The 23,781-nt window shown below is 36.3% G+C and overlaps 1 protein-coding gene across 2 annotated transcripts in view; it reads left to right on the forward strand.

The window, feature by feature from the left end:
- Nucleotides 1–23,757, forward strand: part of PPP3CB (protein phosphatase 3 catalytic subunit beta) — a 42,884-nt gene extending 19,127 nt beyond the window's left edge. Inside the window, exons 6-13 of one of the 2 annotated variants that reach the window (XM_084264906.1) lie at nt 4,725–4,864; nt 4,958–5,035; nt 5,131–5,225; nt 6,918–7,043; nt 9,018–9,095; nt 13,478–13,562; nt 14,414–14,511; nt 21,795–23,757. In XM_084264906.1, the coding sequence (XP_084121032.1) occupies nt 4,725–4,864; nt 4,958–5,035; nt 5,131–5,225; nt 6,918–7,043; nt 9,018–9,095; nt 13,478–13,562; nt 14,414–14,511; nt 21,795–21,973 (879 nt within the window). In that variant the 3' untranslated portion in view covers nt 21,974–23,757. The remainder of the gene's footprint in view (nt 1–4,724; nt 4,865–4,957; nt 5,036–5,130; nt 5,226–6,917; nt 7,044–9,017; nt 9,096–13,477; nt 13,563–14,413; nt 14,512–21,794) is intronic. The other variant, XM_084264907.1, reaches the window with a different exon arrangement.
- The last annotated feature ends 24 nt before the right edge of the window (nt 23,758–23,781 follow it).

The raw sequence follows: 23,781 nt of genomic DNA on the forward strand, positions 1-23,781 counted from the left end.
GTAGTGTTCTCATGGCTTTCAAGACAGAACTCGAATAAGTTAATTGCGGTTTAATCAATTAGTTAATATAACAGTCATACCAGACGTCATGTTGTCATGTTGCAGTTATTCTTCTATTTCTTTGAAAACTTTTTTTTTTAATTCTCTTGATCATGTGGATTTTGGATGTGAAAGAGTGTGAAATTGCAGTATTTAATAGAAATTCAGACTGCTCTTTAAAATGGCAGATTTGGTAGGCAATTCCGTAGGCATTTGAGTAGCAGCTGCGGAGAGCTTCTTATTGTGGTAAATGTGCTGAGTATCTTGGTAAGAAGAATGAAAGCAAGTTTTAAAAAATATATAATGGAAACACTAAATAGTGGTGTGCAATTTAAAGGGAAGATGATTGCGGTGAACATGAGGTGTCTGTTTCTAATAACTTTGTTTCAACTTGCCTGGACTGCTAATGTCAGGTGGCAGTTGTGTTGGGTGGGGATTTTCAAACTCAATTGCTTTCTTTTTTGCATACTTATTTTTGAATTATTTTAGTTAGCCGACATCTTGCCTGCTGCATTTGGAAATCAAAGCCATTCCTGTTATGATTGGTAGCAGCTAAAGTGGTGTTGATTTCAGCTTAAAATATAAATAGATGGTTCTAAGAAAGCTTTGGGATTGTGGGTAGGGATGGAAGAAAAAAGTTTATCCATATATGGAAGAAGGTATGTGGGGATGTATTTCAAAAGAGATCTAAATATCAGAGAGAAGGGAAATGTGTGTTCCTAATTTGGTTTTATAGTATGGAAACAGCAATGGTCCATTTTGTCTTTTATCTTTATTGTATTTCTCATTTTCTTAACATTTTTCCTTTACTTTGTGCTCCATTTCTGGTTTTTTTGGTGTGGGGTTTGTTTTTTTTTAACCTCTACCTCTCCTGGGATTTATAGGCTGCTGTCCAGTTGCATCTTGTTTCTGAATTCACCAGGGTGCATGCTTGTTGTTTTTTTTTTTTTTTCTACTGACTGGACTGTTTCAGTGGCTGGAATAGCAGCTTATTTCACTTACAGATATTACACTGCCAAGCAGAATGATGTGAGAGGATAAGAAAATAGTAGAAACAGAGAGGAAGCATATTTGCAAGCTCAGTGATGTAAGTGGGAATATACTGAGGTACATTGCATTTTCAGAGTAAATACTAATGTGCACAGAAATCTATATACACTGTGCAGGGAAAGAGAATTAAGAAAGCACAGCGAGTAAACACCATTCTGATGAGGCCTGAACACTTCTCACATTATAGATGAAAATTAACATGGTCAAAGGTTTTTGGAAAGTAGTGCAAAGCAAACATAGTCTGGATAAACACTTTGGAAAGCTGCTGTCATAATAGGATTGTGATTAATTTTTCTTTCAGTCTCAGTCTTACACACAATCAGGTTTCAAAGTGTCAAGTAAATTTAATTGAAAACTAATTCTGTCATCTTGGCCTGTACTTTCATATGTGCTTCTGTAATGCTCAAGGTTACATTAGGATGAAATACAAGCCTGTATGTCTATGTATATGTGTATGTATATATATATGAAAATCTGCATTGTATATTGCTTCTAATGAAAACCATGCTTATAAAAGTAGAGCAGTATTATTAGAACTGTTCTTTGGGCCCTTTTTGTTTTTTAAAGAATCACCTAGTAACTTGAAAAAGGCACTATGCACAGGTTGGCAGCAGCTTCAATAGCTGCATTAGTGCTTGGCGTGCACTGATACTGTAAATGTATTTGAATTAAATGGGTGGTGTGAAATGCTCTTTTTATATCTAGGAAAATACATAGTTGTGGGACCAGCGTGATGTGTGAAATGACTTCTGTAAACAGTCAAGACGACTGTATAATATTGCAAGCCTCCTGATTTATTAGCAATAGTTCGTAATTAAGGAGAGGTCTTCTCTACAAACGTGTAGGCATAATCATCTGGCATAAGAAGGGAAATTGCAACTCTATAAACAGTGTAGGAACCAGCTATGGAAAAAAAGAAAAATTCTGTGTAGATATAATTTGTGTTGGTGAAGACTGTCTCAGATATATGTCCATCGACTTAGAGATGCTGTTTAGTTGGTTTTGTTTACACTGCCAAGACTTTTGCTGAAACAAAAGCCCAGGAATTTTCATTTTAAGCCTGGTGATTTACAAGTGTCCAGATAAGGTTATGGGGACTCTAAATTTACAAAAGCCAAACAGAGAATGTTCTTCCTTATTTACACCAGATGGTCATTCTGTTGTTTGGTTCTTGGCTTGATCAGCGAAGTGCATTGAAATATATGGGTGCACTACTGGGAATCTGGCTTTATTATACCTCGCTTCCTTTCTGTGGTTTGCTGAAATTTTCTTTTCTTTAGTAATATATGACTGCCACTGGCCTTCACATTGCTTGTAGGGCTCTAAAATGGTACTTCTCAGGAAAATTAGGACAGATTAATTAAAGCCTGGTGTCTGTATCTTCAGGTATGTGAAACTTCTGTGAAGGTCTTTTGCTCCAAAAGTAATGTAGTTTTAATTTTCTGTACCTTAATCTACCTCCATGGTTTTGTTACTCCTGAATTTGAACATCCATGTGGAGGTATGATGCTCTTCAGTTTAGTAGCCCTGACTGCGTAATACCTAGAAATTAATTTCCATTAAATTATCTCATATACTAAAAATGTACTACCTATTTCTGTTAGGACAGTAGCTTTAGTGGTTCTTACTCTTGAATAATGTTGTCTTTCTCAGTTACCTTAATCGTATCTAGAAATATATTAAGCTAATTTGCATTAAGATTGTGTTTTGCTGTAGTCACAACATATTTAGAAGTAGTTAGTAGCAAGTGTTTTGAATTGACTCGTGTCCATTGTTAACTTTCTTGCTGTCCCAATGTAGAGAAGCCATTAAATTGATAATTCTGATTTGATGTATGCAGTCTGGGTTGAGTAGCTTGCAGTGACATTTCCTTAAATTTTGAGATGTCTGAGAACTATGCCAGTTGGTAGACTTTCTAGACTTACGTGGTGTGTATGTAAGTATATTTATTTTTTTTACAGTCTGACCTCCTTACTTCAAGAAATGGCTACATTATTGTTCCAGTGCTACGAGAAAGTAGTCTGGGAGAGATGTACATTGCTTGCAGCAATCAAAACTTTTTATTTGTAATGTCTCCATCCATTCAGCCAAAGTCAGAAGGGAAATCCTGGAAGAATAACTCAAGAAAATTTCTTAGAAATGCTTTCTAGACTTTCAGCCTTCTGCATTGCAGGAAACATCAATCGGCAAACATTTGAATCTTCCTTGTGCGAATGCTTCTGTTAGCTCCTGGACCCAAATTGATTGCTGGAGGTTTAGAAACTTGATGGTTTAATCTACAGAAATTCAGGTACTTACAGAAGTTGATGGACTGACTTCTTCAATCTGGAAGAAATATCCCATACTGGGTTTATCCTCCAGTGTGGGAAAAGTTAAACCACTGGATATTTTAATACTGAATAAATTCCAACAACAACTTCAGTTAATACCTGCCTTGCCATTATCTGGCAGGAATTTGTAAAGATCTGGACCTCTCCACTTATGTTACAGGTGGCAGCCTCGGGAGCTCTGATTTTCCAGGGCATGAGAGAGCTTGGCACTACTGCTGGTTCCATATTTGAATGGATTCCTATGGACCGTTAGACTCAAATTCACCAGGTGCTCACCAAACCTCCCTTCGAACCTGTCATGAAGAGTTAAGTGTTCTCTAGTACCATCAAAGTCATCTTCTTTGGTATGGGAGGTAAAGTGAGATAAATGCACTGTCCATCAAAGAACTGTTCCTACATTTCTTGGATAAAATCATCTTGTGAACAAACTCCAGCTACATAAAGATCAAATAAACTTTACATTGAATCTGGGATATCTAATTTCATTTCTGGGACATCAGATCGATCAACTATTACTATTGCAGGGTATTTTCCTTTTACGTTAACAAATGCACTGTCCTCCTTACTTCTGCCCCTTTTCACTCTGGTTACTAGGGTAGTTGCAGGCTGCTAAAGCAGGTGTTTCCAAGTGGAAGGTTGTAAAGAAGCAGCTAGAGGGAAAGAAAACAAAAGACATCTCTCAAAATGCTTGTGGCCCGTTTCATAATGGCTGTACCTAAGAAATAAAGCCTGTATGATGAAGTCTAAGGCAGCTAAACAGCTATGCTAGTCACCTCTTCATTACATTCTTAATTGATCCATTATGGAGATGGGTGTTTTGGGATTTTTTTTTTTGGTTGGGGGTTGGTTGGTTTGGGAGTTGTCAGATGATATATTTAGTCTCTTCTAGTCAGTGCTAATTATTCATGCTTTTCTTCTTTCATTTCTGTTCACTGTACTGTTTCTCTCTGCTAATTCCTGGTAGTGTCTCCAGATTGGTAGATATGGCATGTGCATGAAAAAGTATCATTTTGTTCTTTGTAACTTGATCTCATATTACACATATCCATCAGTCTGGAATTTATCTCCTTTCTTTTTACAACTAATAAATCTTATTGCTCTTAACAGGTTTGGTTCTTTTGGCATGCCTCTGCCTTATTTCATGAGGAGAAGAGGAAAAAATATACAGAAACTACTTCTCTTTGATATGGTTGGGATTTATTCTAAAAAAAGCTTGGTATTGATGGATATGTAGTTTAACAAATGTGTAAAACTCACTGATTTAATATTCAGAGAATCTTTGTGCTGTTGCGTTTTCCCAAACAGTTAGATAGATTCAAAGAGCCTCCAGCATTTGGACCAATGTGTGATTTATTGTGGTCAGATCCTTCAGAAGATTTTGGAAATGAAAATTCACAAGAGCATTTCAGTCACAATACAGTCAGAGGATGCTCATACTTTTATAGGTGAGAGTATGCTATGATCTATTTGATACTTTAGTGCTGAAACCATAAATTTTGTGAGAATTCCTTTTACTCATAGTCACTTTCATTTCACAGCTATCCAGCAGTTTGTGAATTTTTGCAAAATAATAATTTATTGTCAATCATTAGAGCACATGAAGCACAAGATGCAGGGTAAGTACTTTGTGTCCTTTAAGAAATTATTCACAGTGTGAAATAGAAATTGCTTATTGCTGTGAGATGTAAAATGCATCTGTTTGGTTTTGCAGTTATAGAATGTACAGGAAAAGTCAAACTACAGGGTTCCCATCATTAATAACAATTTTTTCAGCACCTAATTACCTGGATGTCTACAATAATAAAGGTAAGAACTTGTTACTGTAATAGCTGTGCATAATACTAAAATAAGTATGTCTTGCTAGATAAGTAATTTAATATCAACAATTTTTTGCCAGGTAAGAAATGAAAGGAACAAAAAAATATCCATTAATGCCAGTTACATTATGAAGTCAATCAGGTGACATAAATGATGATCTATAAGGTTACATGGAAGCACAAGTGTGGGCAAATACTTCCTTTGTAAAAATTGTTGCTATGTAGTTCTTAAGAATGTATCACCTGGTGTTTTCCACTCAGGCAAGGCTTTCCTGTGCTGTGAGTTTTCACTCCTCTGGTTGTCTTTAGTTTGTGAACTAAGGGAGGGAGGAGGCTTTCACTCATCAGCAGCTTGTGCATCAGGTAGTTTGTGCCATGTATCGTAACATCTCAGAATCTAATTCTGGACAGAAGAAATTACATGTGGATGAGCTCCAAGAATGTGAATTGTGGTAGGTACATTGGTGAAGAAAAAAAAAAAAAGAACCCACTGTGCTTATAAATAGGTGGTGGTCACTGGGAAGATAATGCAACATGGAAGGAGTGTGTTTTGTGAGGGTACAGGGTCCTAATGTCCTTTTATTGGGGAATCAAGAAAGAGTAAGTACCAATCTAAATGCTGATCACCACTGAAAATGTTATTAGGAAGGTGTACTACAAAAAAATTCATTTTTGTCCATTCTCTGCTTAAGATAAAGTTGCACAGAAGCATGCTTAGTAATGTGGAGACAAATTTACAAGTTGGAATTACAGAGAAAAGCTAATCTATGAATAATATTAACTCACAGTTGAGAACAAAATTCAGCAACAGAAACAATTAAAAATAAAACCTGATGAAATTCAAGTATGACAGTAGAGTATGGCATGTCAAGTATGTGATGAATGAATGATCTCCAAATGTTCAAATGGTGTTACTTTGAAACTAAGACCTCTTTTCTGTTAAATACATTATATTTTCTCCCATCCACCTCCAAAGAACCACCCTCCAACCCATACCGCTAATGTAGTGTGATTAACTGTATAGAGGAAAAGATGCACAGTTGTTACTTGCACTGATTGTGAAGTAAAGGATAAATAAAAATAGCTTCAACTGTGTTTTTACAGTTTTTTCACCATCTGTGTGGATATTGCATTTTAAGAATCCCTTTTCACTTCAGCTGTTCCCAGTGCAATGCAAGCTTAAGTATGGAAAAATACAGTCAACATTTCTGTAGCTTTAGAATGGTTCTGTTTTTCTGTATAGTTCTCTGTGGTTCCCCTTCTCCTTGATCTTCTAGATCTCCATGGTTTTATTCCAGGCTACAATGCAGGGACACTTACATGAAGAATAAAACCCGAATCTGGGTATACTGCAGTTCTGAATTAGGGTTTTGTTCAAGTTGCTGAAATTACACCTTTTGAAGACCTTTTAAAAAAATTTTTGTTCATTATAAACCTGTAATAGAATAGTACAGAATTATATTGTCATATAACAGTACCTTAAACAGCAACATGTGCAAGAAAGCCTCCAAAGTTCTCCATTACAAAGCTGTCCTGTGAATACTGTAAATAAAGAGAATGGAGTATCTCTGGGATTATTTTCTCTGTAGTATAAAATAGAGCTAAACAAACTGTGACTTTACATGTGTGGTATTCACAAGTTACAAAAAATTCTTATAAAAATATCTGAATTTTATTTTAGCTGCTGTATTAAAATACGAAAACAATGTGATGAATATTCGTCAGTTTAATTGTTCCCCTCATCCTTACTGGCTACCAAATTTTATGGATGTTTTCACATGGTCTTTGCCATTCGTTGGAGAAAAAGGTAGGCAAAATTATACACATCAATTAATTTCTTCCCCAGTTCTCCCAGACCTGTATTGGGAAGATTGATTTTTTTGTTTTCTTCTTCTTTTGCCAATGAGAGATTAATTGCATAGTATTTGCAAAGATGGATATCTGTATTTGTGTTCATCAGGTAGACTTCTTGGATGCTTAGTTAGAAAGGGGGTTTGGTAAAGTTGTTAAACTGATTTGGAAGGGGGTTTTGACATATGAAAATTCCATGTCTGAGAAAGGATTGACTGAAATCCAACTTGCTCTATAGGATTTAGGTTTTTTCTTCATCTTTTTCAGTCAAACTGCATCTAATAAAGCAAAGGTGTTGACAGACATAATCAATTCCATTTGAACTGTGTTTGCAGTCAATATGAAAATAGTACATACTCTACAAAATGCTAGGTTAAATACATTATTAATGGTTATAAATTATGTTGAAATGTTCGTGTAAAACTTTAACTTTCATATATAGTTACAACATTGACCTATATTAAAACTTTTTAAGTTATGATACTACTTTTTGAAAAGATAATTTAGCACAGATCCTTCTTTCCTTTTTTTCCTCTTCCTTTTTTTTTCCCTCTAGAGTTGATAACTCTGAATCTAGGACACGGGGCTACAAGTAATCTTCATTTTAAAAGCATTGAGGTTAGAGTCTATTTGGGTCTGTTTAAAATCCTTCCATGACAGAAGGTTCTTTAATTTCTTTGAAAATTATTCTTGAGGTGATACATTTACAACCATATAAACCTAGGATTCTGTACTTTTCTTATATTGTCTTTTGTGAGCAGTTAAAAGGAAGTAATTTTGACACTGTTCAGTGGGGTTAACCTAATCATCATTTTTATTTGTAAACGGAGGGAGCTGACATTTGCATGGAGAAGTTTGTTTATATCTCATACCTGATGATGCAGTAGATAACCTTTGCTGCTGAAAACGTTAGTACTGTTTATTTTGCTTTTGTTGTGATGATGACAATGAGGCACTAAGCACAGTTAAATAAATTACTCATTGACCTTCTGTATGCTTAAGACTGCTGCAGTCATGGCCCTTGTAGTTTGTCTTGCCTTTGGACAAATGCATGCTTCCACTTTTGATGAAGGATAAAGTGTCATTGTTGGTTGGTTGGTCTGCACTGAACGGATCAACATCAGAATAAGGTGTTCTTTTATATTATTTTTTTTTTAATCAGAGTAACTTTCCCAAGAACGGAGAAGAATACTATAGCAGATAGCAGAGACTGAATAGTCATGAATAAATGTAGACAGCAATTTAGAGTGTTTTTAACCACCTGAACTTCTGGAGTAGGTTTCTAAACACTCTTAAGGAGAGGAAATATGTGACTGTTTCAAGAAAGAGTCTGACATTCGTGGGGAAAATTGAGTAGCAGAATAAGGAGATTCCTGGAGAAAGAAAATACAAGCTTTTTGAGACAAGTTTGTGTGTCCACTCTGTCAATATTTTTAAGAGGAGTTTGAAAAGACATGTAGCTTGCACCTTTTGTATCTCATGGTATATTTCAACTTCAGTGCTTCATCTACGTGCCAACAGGTGCCAGGAACAGAATAGCTTTCTTGTTTTAAACCTGAATTTGAGCTGTCAGAATGTTTTTAAGTAAATTTTGCATCAAACTAGTTCAAATACTGACCCTAATGTAAAAATACTAACATCCAAGAAGAGAATTCTTATCTAAAAGTACTCTTTGTAAGGTAGGAGATAAATCTCTGCTGTGTTCTTTGATTGTCAGGTGCTATAATTTTTAGCTGCTTATTTTCCTGAGCTTTTTTAATTCTGTGACTGCATGTCAAGCAGACAACATTTTTGAAAGCAGATTACTGAGCAATGGCTATGATATGGGAACTAAATTCTCTATGCTGCTGGTGACTAGTTGTATCTTGTGTGTATGGAATTATTTAAAATTCTACAGGGAATGAATTAAGATTTACTTTTTCCTATACAGTAACAGAAATGTTGGTGAATGTTTTGAGCATTTGCTCTGATGATGAACTCATGACAGAAGGAGAAGATCAATTTGACGGTAGGGTTTACTTTAAGACATATAAATCTTTTTAATGGTAATAACTTGTGAAACAGTAGTTAGACTGGTGTAATATTACCTGGAATTTAAATAAAATTGCCTTGAAATTTTTCTTTAAATTTTGACATTGGGGTGGGAGGGAGCACAGAGAAGGGAATTTGTGTTTGTGATCGAGAAGCGGTAGTGGTATCCTTTGCACTTAGTCATATCTGATTCCATCTTTTGTGGAAAATTACCAGAATTTCGTGGCACTTCCAATTTTGAACATAATAAAACTTACTTTGCTAATATTTAGAATAAATACAAGATCTTAAATTTTGTAAGGAGTGCTCTTCAATAAAGAGATGATGTATTTGAAAGTCAGATAAAACATTTCTTAAGGCAAAGTATGAAATAGAAGTTTAAGTCTTGCTGTCTGAGTCTAAAACATGAAAATTAGGACAGCTTCTATATGTGCATTGTATAATACATATTTATGTAATTAATCTTTCTATCTTGTAACATCTTTCTGTCCTGTAAAATACGATACTAGATTGTTATGGGCATGTTTGCAGCATGATGGTTAAGAAGCAGCCTTGACCTGAAGACCTAGCACATCACACTTTGTTGGGTTTTTTACAGTAGTGCTTAATGTCACACCTAAAAGGAAAGTTTCAGCAGCTGAGCGACACTGAAGATCATTTATAAAGATCTTAGGGATATGACCCCCGTCTTAATGTTTAATAACTACTGTGTTCAAATTCAGTAGCAAAACAGTGTTGTGCTAAGCAGCTGTGTGTTTTAGATGGGAATGCTTTGATTGGGAGCCACTTGAACTTTGCTGCCATTTAGATTGTTGACAGAACTGTGAAAAATTAGAAATAGGCTCAAATGTGATCCTGCAAATTGTTAATTTGCTTTCCACTCAAGTAATCCTACTGAACCAAGTATAGAGCAGTTACACAAAGCATTTGCAGGGTGGGGTTTGGTTTTATTCTGAGATGCTAGAATTTAGGTGGTCCAGCATAAGTGCAGTCATCAGCTGATTGCATTTGCTTTGTCTTTAGTATAGTAGTTGCAGTTTCCTAATTTGAATTATTTTATTCTTCTGTCTCCTTTAACGATTTCTTTGCTTGATGCATCTCTTAATGCCACCTAGGTACTGTCTACGCTTTATCTTTCTATGTGAATTTTTTTTTAACTGTTGACTTTTCAGCTTTCACTTGTTTATTGTCAATTTTTAAAATACACTCAACAATTCCACTTCTTGTTCAATGAATGCATTTTTAAGTGTTGCAATTTTCCATTTTATTTTTTCACATTTCTTCTCCATTCCTTCTTTATTACCACTGCCAAGTTAAATATCTTTATTTTATTTGTCTCACTCACCTTTTTCTCCATCGTTCACTTCCTTTTTTTCTGGACTCTCCATCTGAAGAGCGACTCATATATGGCAATAAAAAAGGTACAGACCAGACAGAGTAGGAATGTTTTGAAATATGACTTCATAGAACCTGATAGTATAAATATTAATGCAGAAAATACCTTTCTGTTGAGAGACATATGTAGAATTTTATTGCTATTACCCGTTCTAATGAGATGTTTATAAAGGCTTGTGTATTTTATTATCAGAAGTCATATTCCAAGGCATCTGTCTTTCTGTGCATGAACTTTTTCCTCCTCCTTTCTTCCATTCCTTTTTTTGTAGAATTTCATTCTTTACCTAATTCTAAGATTTTATCTTTGATCCTGCATGTATAGGGAGCGTTCAGTTGTCTGTCGTGCTCTTTAATAATTTTATTGTGAGCTTTATTTAAGATTGTGCATGGAATGTGTTTATACAGTATTCCAAAACCTGGTTTGTATAGTACCTCTAGTTTCCTTCAACTGAGATGTCAAAAAGGTACTTTTTGATTGCAGTTGTGAAGAGGATACAAAATGTAAAAAGAAGCCTGATAACTTAAATTCTTGGTCTGCTACCTGGTTTTGGGAAATTCCAGAGTAGATAGTTGCAGAAAGATTGTTCTGACCATTACTTACCTAACAGTCAGTTTGCCCTCTGTATAAATTTGTCGCTTCCAGAGAGTATTTCTAATGCTTAGGAATGCTTTAGATTATAGAGGAGTTTCCAAAGGTGATGTGAATTCTTTGGAACATAACAGTATGAGCATTTCAAGATTCGTTTCTTAAGCAAGCATTGGGAACGGAGAATGGGAGAGTTCTTTGTTGTATCTCCTCTAGTTTAGAGTATAATCAACACATTCTTCTTCAAGCAGATGCCACCTTACTGTCTCTTTGAACTAATCAGGATTCATGAGGCCACATTAGTGCAGTGCTGCAGCCTGGAGTAGTATGTTCGGCCTTTTTGCTTGGCTGCTTTGCTTCTGGAGGGCTGGGGCAGTGAAACAACAAAAAAAATTAAAAACACCACCACAAAAATAAGCCCATGACCCACCAAATAAACTCCCAAACTACCCAAACCCAGTCAGTCTCCTTCTAAGGCCCAGGAACCTTCCAGAGATGAGATAGAGGCACTAGCACTGCCTGAAGTCTTTTCAGCCTGTAGCAGTGCAGCCCTCAAATAGGCATAGGTAGGGGGAAAACTGAGGAACTTGTAGGAAAAGAGTGATGGTCCCTCCTTTAGCCGTAGTCTTCTCAAAAACTCTGAAAGAGTCCCCTTCTCATTCCAGATCCTCCAGGTGTTATTTAATGATGTTCAAAGAGATAAAGTAAAAATTTGTAGAACTTTAAAAATGGAAATAATTTATTTTCAGTAAAAATGGAATGTTTAGCCTATCCTGATGAAAGTTTTTCCTGAGCCTTTGGGGGGGTGTGGGTATGGGGGGGGGTCTGTGTGTGTGTGTGTGTTTGGTGTCTGCAGTTCCTTAAAAGTTGTTCCTTTGTCTAAAAAAAAAAGCTATATGCAGTAGTTCCTGGCTTTTTCATTTCATTTAAATGGATTGGCAGATATTTGTCGTGCCCTGAGATATTTTCTTTGCGTCACGGAAAGATTGTCTCTTGCTCCCGTTTTAACTTGTAGCTGCTATACGTTTTCCTTCTTGTGTGATTCTGTTTTCTATGTTTGCCCCTATATGCCCTATCTTTTGTATTTTATTTGGTTTGGTGTTTAGGGTGGGAAGTCTACCCACTCTTGTGCAACAGAAGGCCTTGTGTTCTTGCAGCTGTGGTCTGAAAAGGGTGACTCTCTTGTGCCAGAGTGTGTGGAAGCTAAACACTGCTGAGCAGGGATGAAAAAAGGCTTCTTCCACAGCTGCCTTTTTTGAATGCGAGTGGACAGATTTATGGATAGGCAGCCACTGTGATCCTCTCTTCTACATTCTTGCAAATGAGTTTGGCAACTTTTTATTCAATACCTTTCAAGGTCGAAGAACAGTAGTATATGGAAGATCTGGAGTACCTAACAGAGCTGTCTTTGTTCACTTTTGGTCCCCTGGGGTTGAATTCAAAGAATGACAGACTTACTCTTACCTGGGTGTGATTAATACTTTCCTTCCCTGATAGCCAAGGAGAAGTAAGGACTTAGTTTTGATACCTTCATATCTGACTACTGTTTTAGTGGAATTGGGGATTTGGTACAAGGAAAGGAGAATGAGGGATAAGAATGACTTTTACACATTGAAACAAACAGCAACACCAAGTGTCGGAGAAGGGATCTTCCTTTTTCTACAATGTCAAGGTTGACTCTCCTTCCCAATCACAAGCCTACTTTCAGAGTTTTGTTTTCACTTTTACCTGTCACAAACGGTGTCTCCACTCTGGAATATGCGGTATTTACTCCAGATCTTTTGTTTTTTGTAATTTCTGCAAATGATGCAAACCGAAGATGATACAGAACATAGACTGAGGTGGTAAGGGCGGTGACACTGCAGTTCTTTAGCATTGTATTTTGGGGGTGCTCTGTGGATTTGTGTTTTGGGGAGTTGACACAGAAAAAAGCAAACAAGCACCTGTTTTTTTCTCAGCCATGTAAGAATTGGCAACAAATCTTTATTTTTCGTTGCTTTAATCTCTTGAGTCCTTTATTGGGCTGCATTCCTACATCTTGATACACATAGACGTCAGTGAAGAATTTTTAATTAGAAAACTTGGGCAAATCAGTTTTACCTCCACACTGTAGTGGCGGTAAATTTGGATGCTTGCCTGCTTTAGGAAATCATTGTGAACATCCTAAACTTCTTTTGTGTTTTGTGGAGACAGAGATGATGATGGTTTTGATGGCATTCTGAAGCCATAACTTTGTAACTTTATGACCTTAAGTGTTTGGATGCTGGCCTCCTGTGAAGAGTACTGAACTGAAACAGTTGTGTTGAATTCGATGTGCTTTAAAATGGTGGCCCTGTAAATACTCATGTGCTTGAGACTCTCTCTTATTCCATTGAAAGTAGGTACAGCTGCCGCAAGGAAAGAAATAATCAGAAACAAAATTCGTGCAATTGGCAAGATGGCAAGAGTCTTCTCTGTTCTCAGGTACTTGCATGACTTCTGCATTCCTAAACCCCTCTTACTATGTATTTCAGAAAAGTTGTCTCTGTTCCAGGATAGTGGATACCAAACATTTTTCAGAGACATCATTGTACATCAGAATCTTGTTTGGCATATTGATGCCCCAGACTAATGTTGGTATTTTTGGCTAAAGAATAAAGTTATTTTTGAAATGTGTTTCAAGAAATAGAGAACATGATCTTTCATTTACAAATTATTTTTTCAGCTGTGGAAGGACAGTACCCAAATAGATTGAAATCAAGGATGTAATGGAGGAGGTCAGAAAATTTCTGGCATATGAGAAAGTTGAAGACTAGGGTGGGGTTTTTTTGTTTCAGAGTTTCATTTGGTTTTTTTCAGCTTTTAAAACAGATTTTTCATGTACCTTTTGAGATCTAGATCACATTTACACAGAATGTATAGTTTTCCACAGACCATAATTGTTCAAGTAGGGATAATTTTTAGAAGCTGGTATTTCCTGAAGCATGGACACTTTGAACAAAGCTGTGGATTCTTTTATGGCACTGAGATCTGTTCAGTACGTCATGAGGCATTCCATGCTAATTTCAAAGCTAATGATCCTGCATGTGAATAATTGCTCAGAATTTGATTCAGAACTGATGAGTGTTTATAACTCCTAGGCAGAGAAAAGACTGGTATGGATGAGAAATATCTTCCCCTTTCTGGTTGTTTAAATTTGAATTTATATCCTGTCTTGACATGCATGAATTACCATAAAAATAGGTTCTTCCTTTCCCCATCCCTTACTTTACTTCAGTACAGGTTTTCATGAGCAGCTCTTGAAGGTTTTGTTATTGTTTTTTTCCTCACACCAGGGAGGAGAGCGAAAGTGTGCTGACACTCAAGGGTTTGACTCCCACTGGAATGTTACCTAGTGGAGTGTTGGCTGGAGGACGACAGACCCTGCAAAGTGGTAATGATGTTATGCAACTTGCTGTGCCTCAGATGGACTGGGGCACATCTCACTCTTTTGCTAACACCACACATAATGCATGCAGGGAATTTCTTATGCTTTTCAGTTCTTGTCTTAGCGGCTGATACAAGCATAGTGTTATGTGTTAATCAGGCAATGTGAAATGGATACTTAACCAGGGTATAAAACTAAAAGCCAACGAGTTCAACAGTGTCAGGCCACATTTTTCAGACTTCCAGCTTCCTTGGTTTACAATTTTTCAGGTGGCGCAGATGCCTGGAGTGGGGTGACCTACATCTGGTATTGAGGCATTTGATCGTTACAGATACAAAAATGGCAATGTAATTTTGCATCATTATTTGTCTGCTTCCCATTAAAATGGTTTTACTATAGATGTGTTAGTATTTTCATTGACAACATCAAATACTTGTTGATATCAATATTAACAAACAGCTACAAGCTGCAGAGTTCCATATTACACTCCACTGATAGATTGAAATGTGCTACGTTTTGTACCCTGGTAATTAATGCCAAAGTTTGTTCTCTATGTTGTTTGTCAAATGTTCTATGTATAATTGACCTCCCTGAATTGTCCTTGTAACATGCTGTTTCCTTCCTCTGCAGATGTAGCTGCTTTCTTAGATCTGTCTGTCTCTCTCTAGGTATAGATGTATGTCTGTATAAGTGTTAAAATTAAACCACTATCCCAGACACTTGTCTGTCTCTTGATGTAGAAGCAATGTTGTAGCACCTTGTTTTTGAGGTTCGCTGCATTTGCTGCTGCACATTGTGCATTTTGAACAATAATGTACTTGGAAAGTATTCAGTAATTGTTATAAAATCAGTTGAGAATAAAGGGGTTGAATTTAAAACTTGTAAATAAACCAAAATAAAAGGGTGTTATTAAGTGTGCATATATTTTTTTGCATGAAAATAAAAAGAACTCTATACAAAATATACCTGTAATCTGGCTCATTGAATATTTTGTAAAAGGTTTTTCTTCTTTTTTTAGTTTGTTGAGTCATTGGATCATATTTTTCACAAGGCCCGTAAATGATTAACTGGGCTTAGGGCAAATCCTGTGAGATTGTACCACATGTATTAAAAGAATGAAGTCCAGGTTTCTGTTCACAGTGGTGCTTAACTAAAATATGCCAGTTTGAAAGTGGACTTCCTATCAGCAGCACTCTTAACATAAATTATTTGAAGACTTTTTATTGGCCATCTTCAGGCTTTAATAGAAAGTAAAAATTGCACGGGACCACTGAATTTTATAACTACTGAAAGAATGTGATACGTGAATACCACTTTTTGTACAACCTATTTTCCAAGAGTAGCTGCTTTTGTGATTTAGGCTGTTTGAATTTTTTAGGTTTTCTATGCAGTTTTTTTTAAAAGCCTTTCACTACATTTTCTCTTGAACTATCAAAGCTGTTTTTTTAAAGGCTTTGAAACATGAGTGTCACATTTGAAGTCATTTTTTCAGTGGACATATAATGTCTACAAGCAAGTTTATATGTCCAGTGTATGTATGTGATTGTTTTGTGAATGTCTATGACAAGAAATGGTGTATGTTTCCTAATCCATCCAACTATTCCAAAAGCATATGTTCTAGTTGTAATTTTCATTGTTTAATAAGATACTTTATTATGCTTAAAAAAATGAGTCTGCATTCCTCTCACTCATTTAACAGATTTTTATCCATGTTGCATTACAAATATTAGAGAGGATCAAACTGACTAGAAAATTTTTTTAACATAAGACATATGACTTCTACCATTGCTGAAAATGTGGGACATTTGGAAAGTATGCAAAATGCATTTTGGATTTTTGTGGGTGTGTTGTTTTGGTCTTTTTTCTTGACTAGAACTTTTGATGGCAATATTCCTTGCTGCGCTACATTAATATACTTCATGTGTTTAGTCATGTTGATTGATCAAACTAACTCACGCCAACCACTAGTTCTCCTTAAATTGCAGGAACTTCTTACTGATAAGAATTTTACTGTTCTGGTCTTCAAAAAGTAGCTTTCAAGTTATTGTTCTCAACTGAAAGCCAAAAGTAAACCAAATAAAGTAGCACTTCACGAATTGACAACTTTTCTAATCCATCATAGTATCAGTGAATTCATATTCTCTGCAAAAATCCAGTCACTGATAGTAGGGTTTCTAGCTACAAATATTTAATTACCTTTTGAAGTATATTGTACTATGTTGGTCAATATACTATCAATAATTTAAACTAGCCTACGTTTGAGGAAAATAACATGCTGTTAATTGTAGGGCGCTCTTTCTGTTCTTATGTTTGCTCAAAAATTAAAAAAATTGACCAGTATGCCATGGGGCTTCCAGGGTCGCTTTTCAGGGGCACAGCTGTGCTGGTTGCTGTTACATCTACAGGAAGCTTTGAAAGCCATAAGAAACCGGAGTGTCTATCTGCATTGCTCTAGAGAGCTGGCTGAATGTTTTTTTTTATCAGGACAAGTGTGAATATATAGGCATATATATGCAAGTCACCATTAAGGCAGTGTCTATGCAAATTTTGCACATGTGCCTGGGATGATTGTTAATGTCAGTAACTTATTCCATACTAGACCCTAGGAGATAGCACTGCTGATTCAGGAACCGGTTCAGCCGCACCTGCTGTCTGTGGTGAGGTACTGGCCAATCTCAGAGGAGAGAGGCTGGTTGGCATTGATGTGATGCAGAGTAGGGCAGCAAGCGCTTTAGTCTAATGCAGCTGCTTTGTGGGTGATTCTTGAACAGATTCTGGCTGCAAAACAGAGCAGTCTGAGCATGAAATACAAGTTCTGACTAGTGAAAGAGTTAAACAAAGGCAAGTCAATTAAACGTGGTTTTGGAAAGTAGTGCAAAACTACATCCTGTGGAGAAAAAGTCAGTAGATTTTCCTTTTTTTCCCTCCAAAACTATATGGATTTATTTTTGAAAAAACAAATCACAGGTTATTCTTAGATAGCTTTGAGGTACAAGGATAAAGATAGACTGAGAAATCATGGCCTGGTATGTTTCTTTTTTAAATGTAGATTTATGAGGTTTATTATTTCTGTTGTTTGCATTCCAGTAGCTGGAATACTATCCATCGGGTTGGACCTGATGATCTCTTGAGGTCCCTTCAACCCCCTACAATTCTGTGACATTAAGTAGTCGTCTTTAAAGTAGCATTTCCTGTTGACTTACTCTGTGAACTGAATCCAGCAAAATTATTTTTCACATTGAGTCACCATCTGTTAAACCAGACCCAAACACCTAAAGCTTTACGCAGCAACATGCTAAGCACAACCTAAATTAAAAACTCTTAAGTCTGTCCATGGAAATCAGTTGAACTAGCCAAACACTTCTCTTGCATTGTGGCCCTTGCTATCCGCCAGGGAGGCAGTAAGGTAGTTTTTCTGTTTTATATGGAACGTTGGCAAGGATTGTGGATCAGATACGTCAACTTACTAAAGCAGGGGCAGAGATGGAACTGAGGATAGAAATGCTATTGATCTCCTTAAACCCTGTCACTTAAAATTTGCTCTCAAGTTGAGAATTTTTCCGAGCAAAGACTTGAGGATTACTTGTTTCTTAGTACAATGCAGTATTTATTTGAAGTTTATGAGGGTTTACAAAGAACATGGTTTTAATTTAGATGTACCTGCAAAAGAGAATCCAACAAAATTGTTTTCTAAATTGTGTCTTTACACTGTGGGGTTTTTTTTTAAGTGCTTGTATTTTCCAGTCAGTTTGTTCTTTTATGTCAAGTTGAAAATGACCTTTTTCTGAACTGTGATGTATATTCCAAGATCTTTTTGGAATAATAGTACTACGTGTAGAATGAACTAGGAGTAAATTTTGAAATTTGTATTTATGACCAAGCTACGTAATTTACAGAGATAAATCAGTATTCATGATCTTTTCAGGAAAAGATTGAAAACAAAGACTTCACAGGTAACAGGAAATGGTGAAATGAGGTGGCTTTTTTACGTAGTTGTGTATTTGTATGGCAGATTAATTATAGTATGAAAGTATGTATTTGGTGAACTTCTAAAACAGTTCTTAAACTGATGTAATTTTACAATTTGAGAACATTTCCTTCCCTTAATGTAAACATAAATAACCTTCCATTCAAGAGTCAGGATTTTTCAATTCAGGGATTGCCCATACCTTTAAGTGCAGGAAATTTTATTTGCTACCATTGAACATGCAGTATGTAAAAGTTAAAATGCTGCATTACCCTTAACTATTCCATATGCTTTTATTAGCAATTAATGCAAATACCTATTTGTAATATATATGTATATATATTATCTAAGTGCAAATTATACTACAATGCAACAGTGAGGTTATAGCATAATGGTGAGGTTATAGCATAATGTAGGCAATTGATACATAACATTGTGTAGCTGTAGTGTAGGCAATTGGAATGTTGTGTCTGGTTCTTGTTGGATAGGAAGTGAGAAGTATTACACATAATTTGTTCTGATCTAATGCTGTATTTTATTATATAGCTAGCTTCTCCAGCATCCAATGAATAATCTTTTATGATTTTTGTTGTTAACTACATATCAAGCGCTGCACAAATAGGTTTATTACCATGTTCTATTTTTTGGTAGTATTTCTGAAGTTATGGTATTAGCAGCATGGCACATAGTAAGAGAGGTAAAAATCTACTTACCGTTATTGAAACTTAGCTACAGTTTACATTGTACCTCTGAAGTGGTACCATGTAAATCAAGGTTATTAGGATATCAGAATCAAAATATCCTTTATGTTAGAGCTTTGATTTCTAGAGCTAAAACAATTGGGAAAGATCTTACACATAAGAAATTACACCAGATGTCATGAGTATTTAGTTTGGAAAACAGGTAGTAAGGTAGATTTTTCTTCATACTCACATTAAATCACCCACCAAAACTATGCTGAATCCAGACCTCTTGTTGCTGTAGACTTCATGGTTGATTCAACTAAACAATTTTTGAGACTTCTTAAATGCAACCTTCTGCATTTGTCTTTTATGGTTTAAATTTCACAGCTCAGTTCTCTGAGATACCCATTTTACCTTAAAATACAGTGTGAAGTGCTAGTTCAGGGAGCTAAACATAAAAACAATTTCTTACTGTTAGAACACAGATAGCCTTATTTGCCTAGTGGCCTTCCTGGTAATTTAAAGAAGCTCGTTAATGCATTTTAACCTTCAGAAATAGTAGCCACAAAGAGATTTTTAGTTTGTTTTTGTTATTTTTTAAACCATGCCACAAATTTAACATCGGTTGAAATTCTCTGTTGTTGCCTTAAAGAAACCCACCAAACCAGACCCAAAAAACATTATGGAAATGTGCAGTTAGTAAGATTAGTTAACGAGTGTTGCTTTGATAATACTTGTAGTTGATAAACAGTTAAAATTTAGGAGAAGTTTCACTTTAAAACAACCCCTCAAAACCTTGTCATTTTAGATAATGGTTATCTAATCTGGCGTAGCATACTATATTAAATTGATCATTGCCTTTTCTGCTGTGCGATATTACACTCTTCATCTTTCTCATTCATTTTGCATGCATCTGCTCACTTCTGTACAGCCACTGTAGAGGCAATTGAGGCTGAAAAAGGTATGATCAGAGTCTTTGCCATTGGCAGAGATCTGTGGTGTCTGGGAGGGAATTCAAAAGTACTCTGTGTGGGTGTGTTTTACTTTCAACTTGCACAAGCAGAGATGAATCAACTGCATTGATTCATCCCTTTTACATGTAACATTCATTTCTGGCTTTAGGATTATTATCTTTAATATTTTAGGGAAATTCTTGGGGGGGGTTGGTCTTTTTTGTTGTTTTTTACAAAATATGCAGTAGGTTTTTGTATAATAGCATGTTGTGATACGTGGTGTTGTCTTGAAGTCTTTAAAAATGGTAGTGTTTAGTTGGTGGTTTGTTTTTTTTTTTTCCTATGTTCAACTGCAAGGTTTTGTTTGACTGGGGGGGGGTGTGTGGAAGGAGGGTTGTTTATGCATGCCTTTTCTCATAGAATCTATTTTAATGGCTTCCAACATGTGTTTTTTAAAACTTCCCGTAACACATCTGGTAGTGCAAGACAAATAAACATAATGCTTTTTTCTGAATGTAATACGTTGACCAAATTTATTTCCAGTATATAGGCCATCCTGCCAGTATGAGGCATATCAAATTCCATGCATTATTGGTGCTTCTGTGCTAAATAAGTTGTACATGCATCCTTTGCCAGTGGTATTGAGCAAAATGCCATTAAATTATTTGGTGGTCAGAGTATTCAAGGTCAGATTTGTTGTCTTTTCAGAGATTTTAGTTTCCTGTTGCTCAATATTCAATGAAGTAAATGCCAAACAGCATAGCAGTTGAGAGCGAGGTGCCTTCAGGGGTTTTCAGATCTGGTCACAAAGCACCGTTTAATGACTGTATTCTTTGTTTTTTAATTAAGGAAGTCAGATCTCCAAAAATATAAGCAAGTGCCATATTCTGTTCTCACACACGCGTGCAGGAGGTCCCGTTGTTGTGAGTGGAAAGCTGTACTTAAATCTCCAAAGACATATTTCATCCCAAAGACTTCAGCCTTTTCTATGTGGTCAACCATTTTCAGGTCTAAATTCAACTATAGACCTCATTCACTAAAACACAGGAGCAAAATAATACCGATTTTCTCTACCTACTTTAAATACCTTTGTATTTAAATGGTACCATCGTTTAACCACAGTGCTAACTGCGTGATTGTGGTTGTGTCCATTTCCATCCTCCACACGATGAGCACAGAGCGCCAGCCACATCCCGCAGCTTTGCCTGCCTGACAACTGCAGGATCGGGCCCTCGGTGCGCACGCAGGACGCAGATCTGCTGCCTCCTCTGGAACCCTTTGCTGCTTTGCCTCCTCTGCGCTTGCTGTGCTGCTTCAATCTTACCCACGTTCCACCCAGGAGACGGGGGACGTTAAGATAAGCCCGGCGCACTGGGCGGCCAAAGCAGCTGGGGTTAGTAGTGGCCACGGCAGGGGCACACAGGAGCGATCAAGTGGGTGTAAACCCCTTGATTCCTACTTGCAGAATATTTGCCATACTTGTGTTCTTTCCGTTACAAGCTCAAACCGCGATCGCTGTTGAACATTGAGGAAAGCAGGTTAGCGAAGCTGTTACTAATACAGATGCAGAGCCCTGAGTTCGTTTGGCTGATTTCTTACCTGTTTTAAAACATCGTTTGTTAGAAAAAGTATATGCTTTCAACTTCTTTTTCCATTACTGACATATCAAATTTGCATTTTGTTAAGCAATACGAGGATTCTCTCCGCAACATAAAATCTGCAGTTTTGAAGAAGCAAAAGGTTTGGATAGGATCAATGAGAGAATGCCACCGAGAAAAGATGCTCTTCAGCAAGATGGTATTAATACTATAAACACAACCAATGCCAATGGAAACAATGGAACTGGCAACAACAATGCACAGTGACCACGTCAGCTTCTGGTTTACTCACTCATGTCTTGCCTGAGAATTCCTAGATTCCTGTTTTTTGATGTGACAACAAAGGAAATAGCCAGGGGGATCGCTTGAAGTGACTACTTACTGCGAGGTGGAAAACCATCTGACTTGATCCCGCTGAAGACAGACCGTCACGCTTTTGAGACAACAGCCCCTCCCTGTACGTGGTGACCCCACCTCCTGGGAGCCTGCCTCACACACTTCCACAACGTCCATCCCCGGCCGCTGAAGCTCCGGAGGAGATCTGGGGAAGGAATCGGGCTGTTATCACTAAAGCACCTCTAGACTAGCATCTTACGCTTATCGTTGTCAACACTTTTAAGTTTACAAATGGGATTTTTCTTTCAGTAGAGGTAGTTTGTTTGTTTGTTTGTTTTTTAAATCAGACTTTCAAATACAATCCTAAAAGCTAACTATTTATTAATGGACACCGGTTTCATGAAATGTCTTTAAAATGATAGATTAGAATGGTCTTAAAATATCTGAGGCTGCAAAAACTGTATTTTGGATAGATGGAAAAAAATGCCAAAAAAAAAAAAATCTCAGTTGGTCATTCTGTAAAACGCTGACCTCAGGTTTACTCCTTAGATGTTGCTAATTCTATATTGTATTCACTGTATTTTTTAGTTACAGCTTACCAGAAGATTTCTATGTAGGAATGTTTATTACTTGAACACAGATTTAAAAAAAAATATTTAATTTAGAAACTTTTTTGCCCAGCTTTTTCAAGACTCTTCCCCACCTTGAATTTTAAAAAAAAATTATTATATATACTAATTTTAAAAGTAAGAAAAATACGGAAGTGTTAATTTTAAGGTACTTTTAACGGAACTTTGTACATTGTTTAAGTAAATTTTGATTCATATCAAGTCTGTAAAGCTTGGCATTGTATTTTGTGTATGCATGTTTTCATTTTGCAAATATTTAATATATAGACCTATGATGTACATCTATAGGTTACCTAGATGTTATGGGTACTTTTAGTTTATTGTGAGTATTACGGTTGCATAAATAGCTAATAATCACTGGGCTGAATAGCTGCAAGGTTTTTATTATTTTTTAAATCTGTAAAGGAAACTGAAACTGTATTGGACATAATTCTTGTTTAGGCAAAGCAACGCGTAAGCAATTGCTCTGTTCAACTGCTAAGGCATTAGTGAAAGTGTAAACTTGAGACTGCATGTATTTTGGTATCTACAGGACTGCTTGGTTAAAATAAAATTGAAGCCCTGTGCTAATTTGTTCACAAATAACGGACTGTACTGATTGCCACTGTACTTTGTTATCTATTTTGACATTTGCTACGTGTCTTTCTCATCCCCTGGAACACAACTTGAAACCTCTGTCACTAGAGTTCATCTCCCCCTGCCCCTCCACCCTTTTTTTTGTTTGCCATAAAGTACAATCTGTACATACCCCTAAGTTGGAGATTTTATGCATGTTCTGAACTATTCAAGTATTTTATAAACAGTAGCACACAATAAATTTTGTGCATGGGCTGCGGCTCCTATCATTGTGTATTGGTTTTATTTGGCATCCATAGGTCTAATCTGACCTTGAAAATTGTGTGGAAATATTCTTCAAAACTTAAGCAATTAAAGAAGATAGCCTAAAAGGTCAGATTTAACTTGCAGAGAACTACTTTAATGTAAATGTTATTTAATTTAAATGCTATTGGTGCCTTTTTTTGTTTGGTTTATTTTTTGCTTTTGAGTTCTCTTTCATAAATAAAATACCTTGGTCTTTTCAATCCACTGCACTGGACAGCTGTTGCTGGT

Source organism: Gallinula chloropus (assembly GCF_964237585.1).
Source record: "Gallinula chloropus genome assembly, chromosome: 5".
Classification (NCBI taxonomy): Eukaryota; Metazoa; Chordata; class Aves; order Gruiformes; family Rallidae; genus Gallinula; species Gallinula chloropus.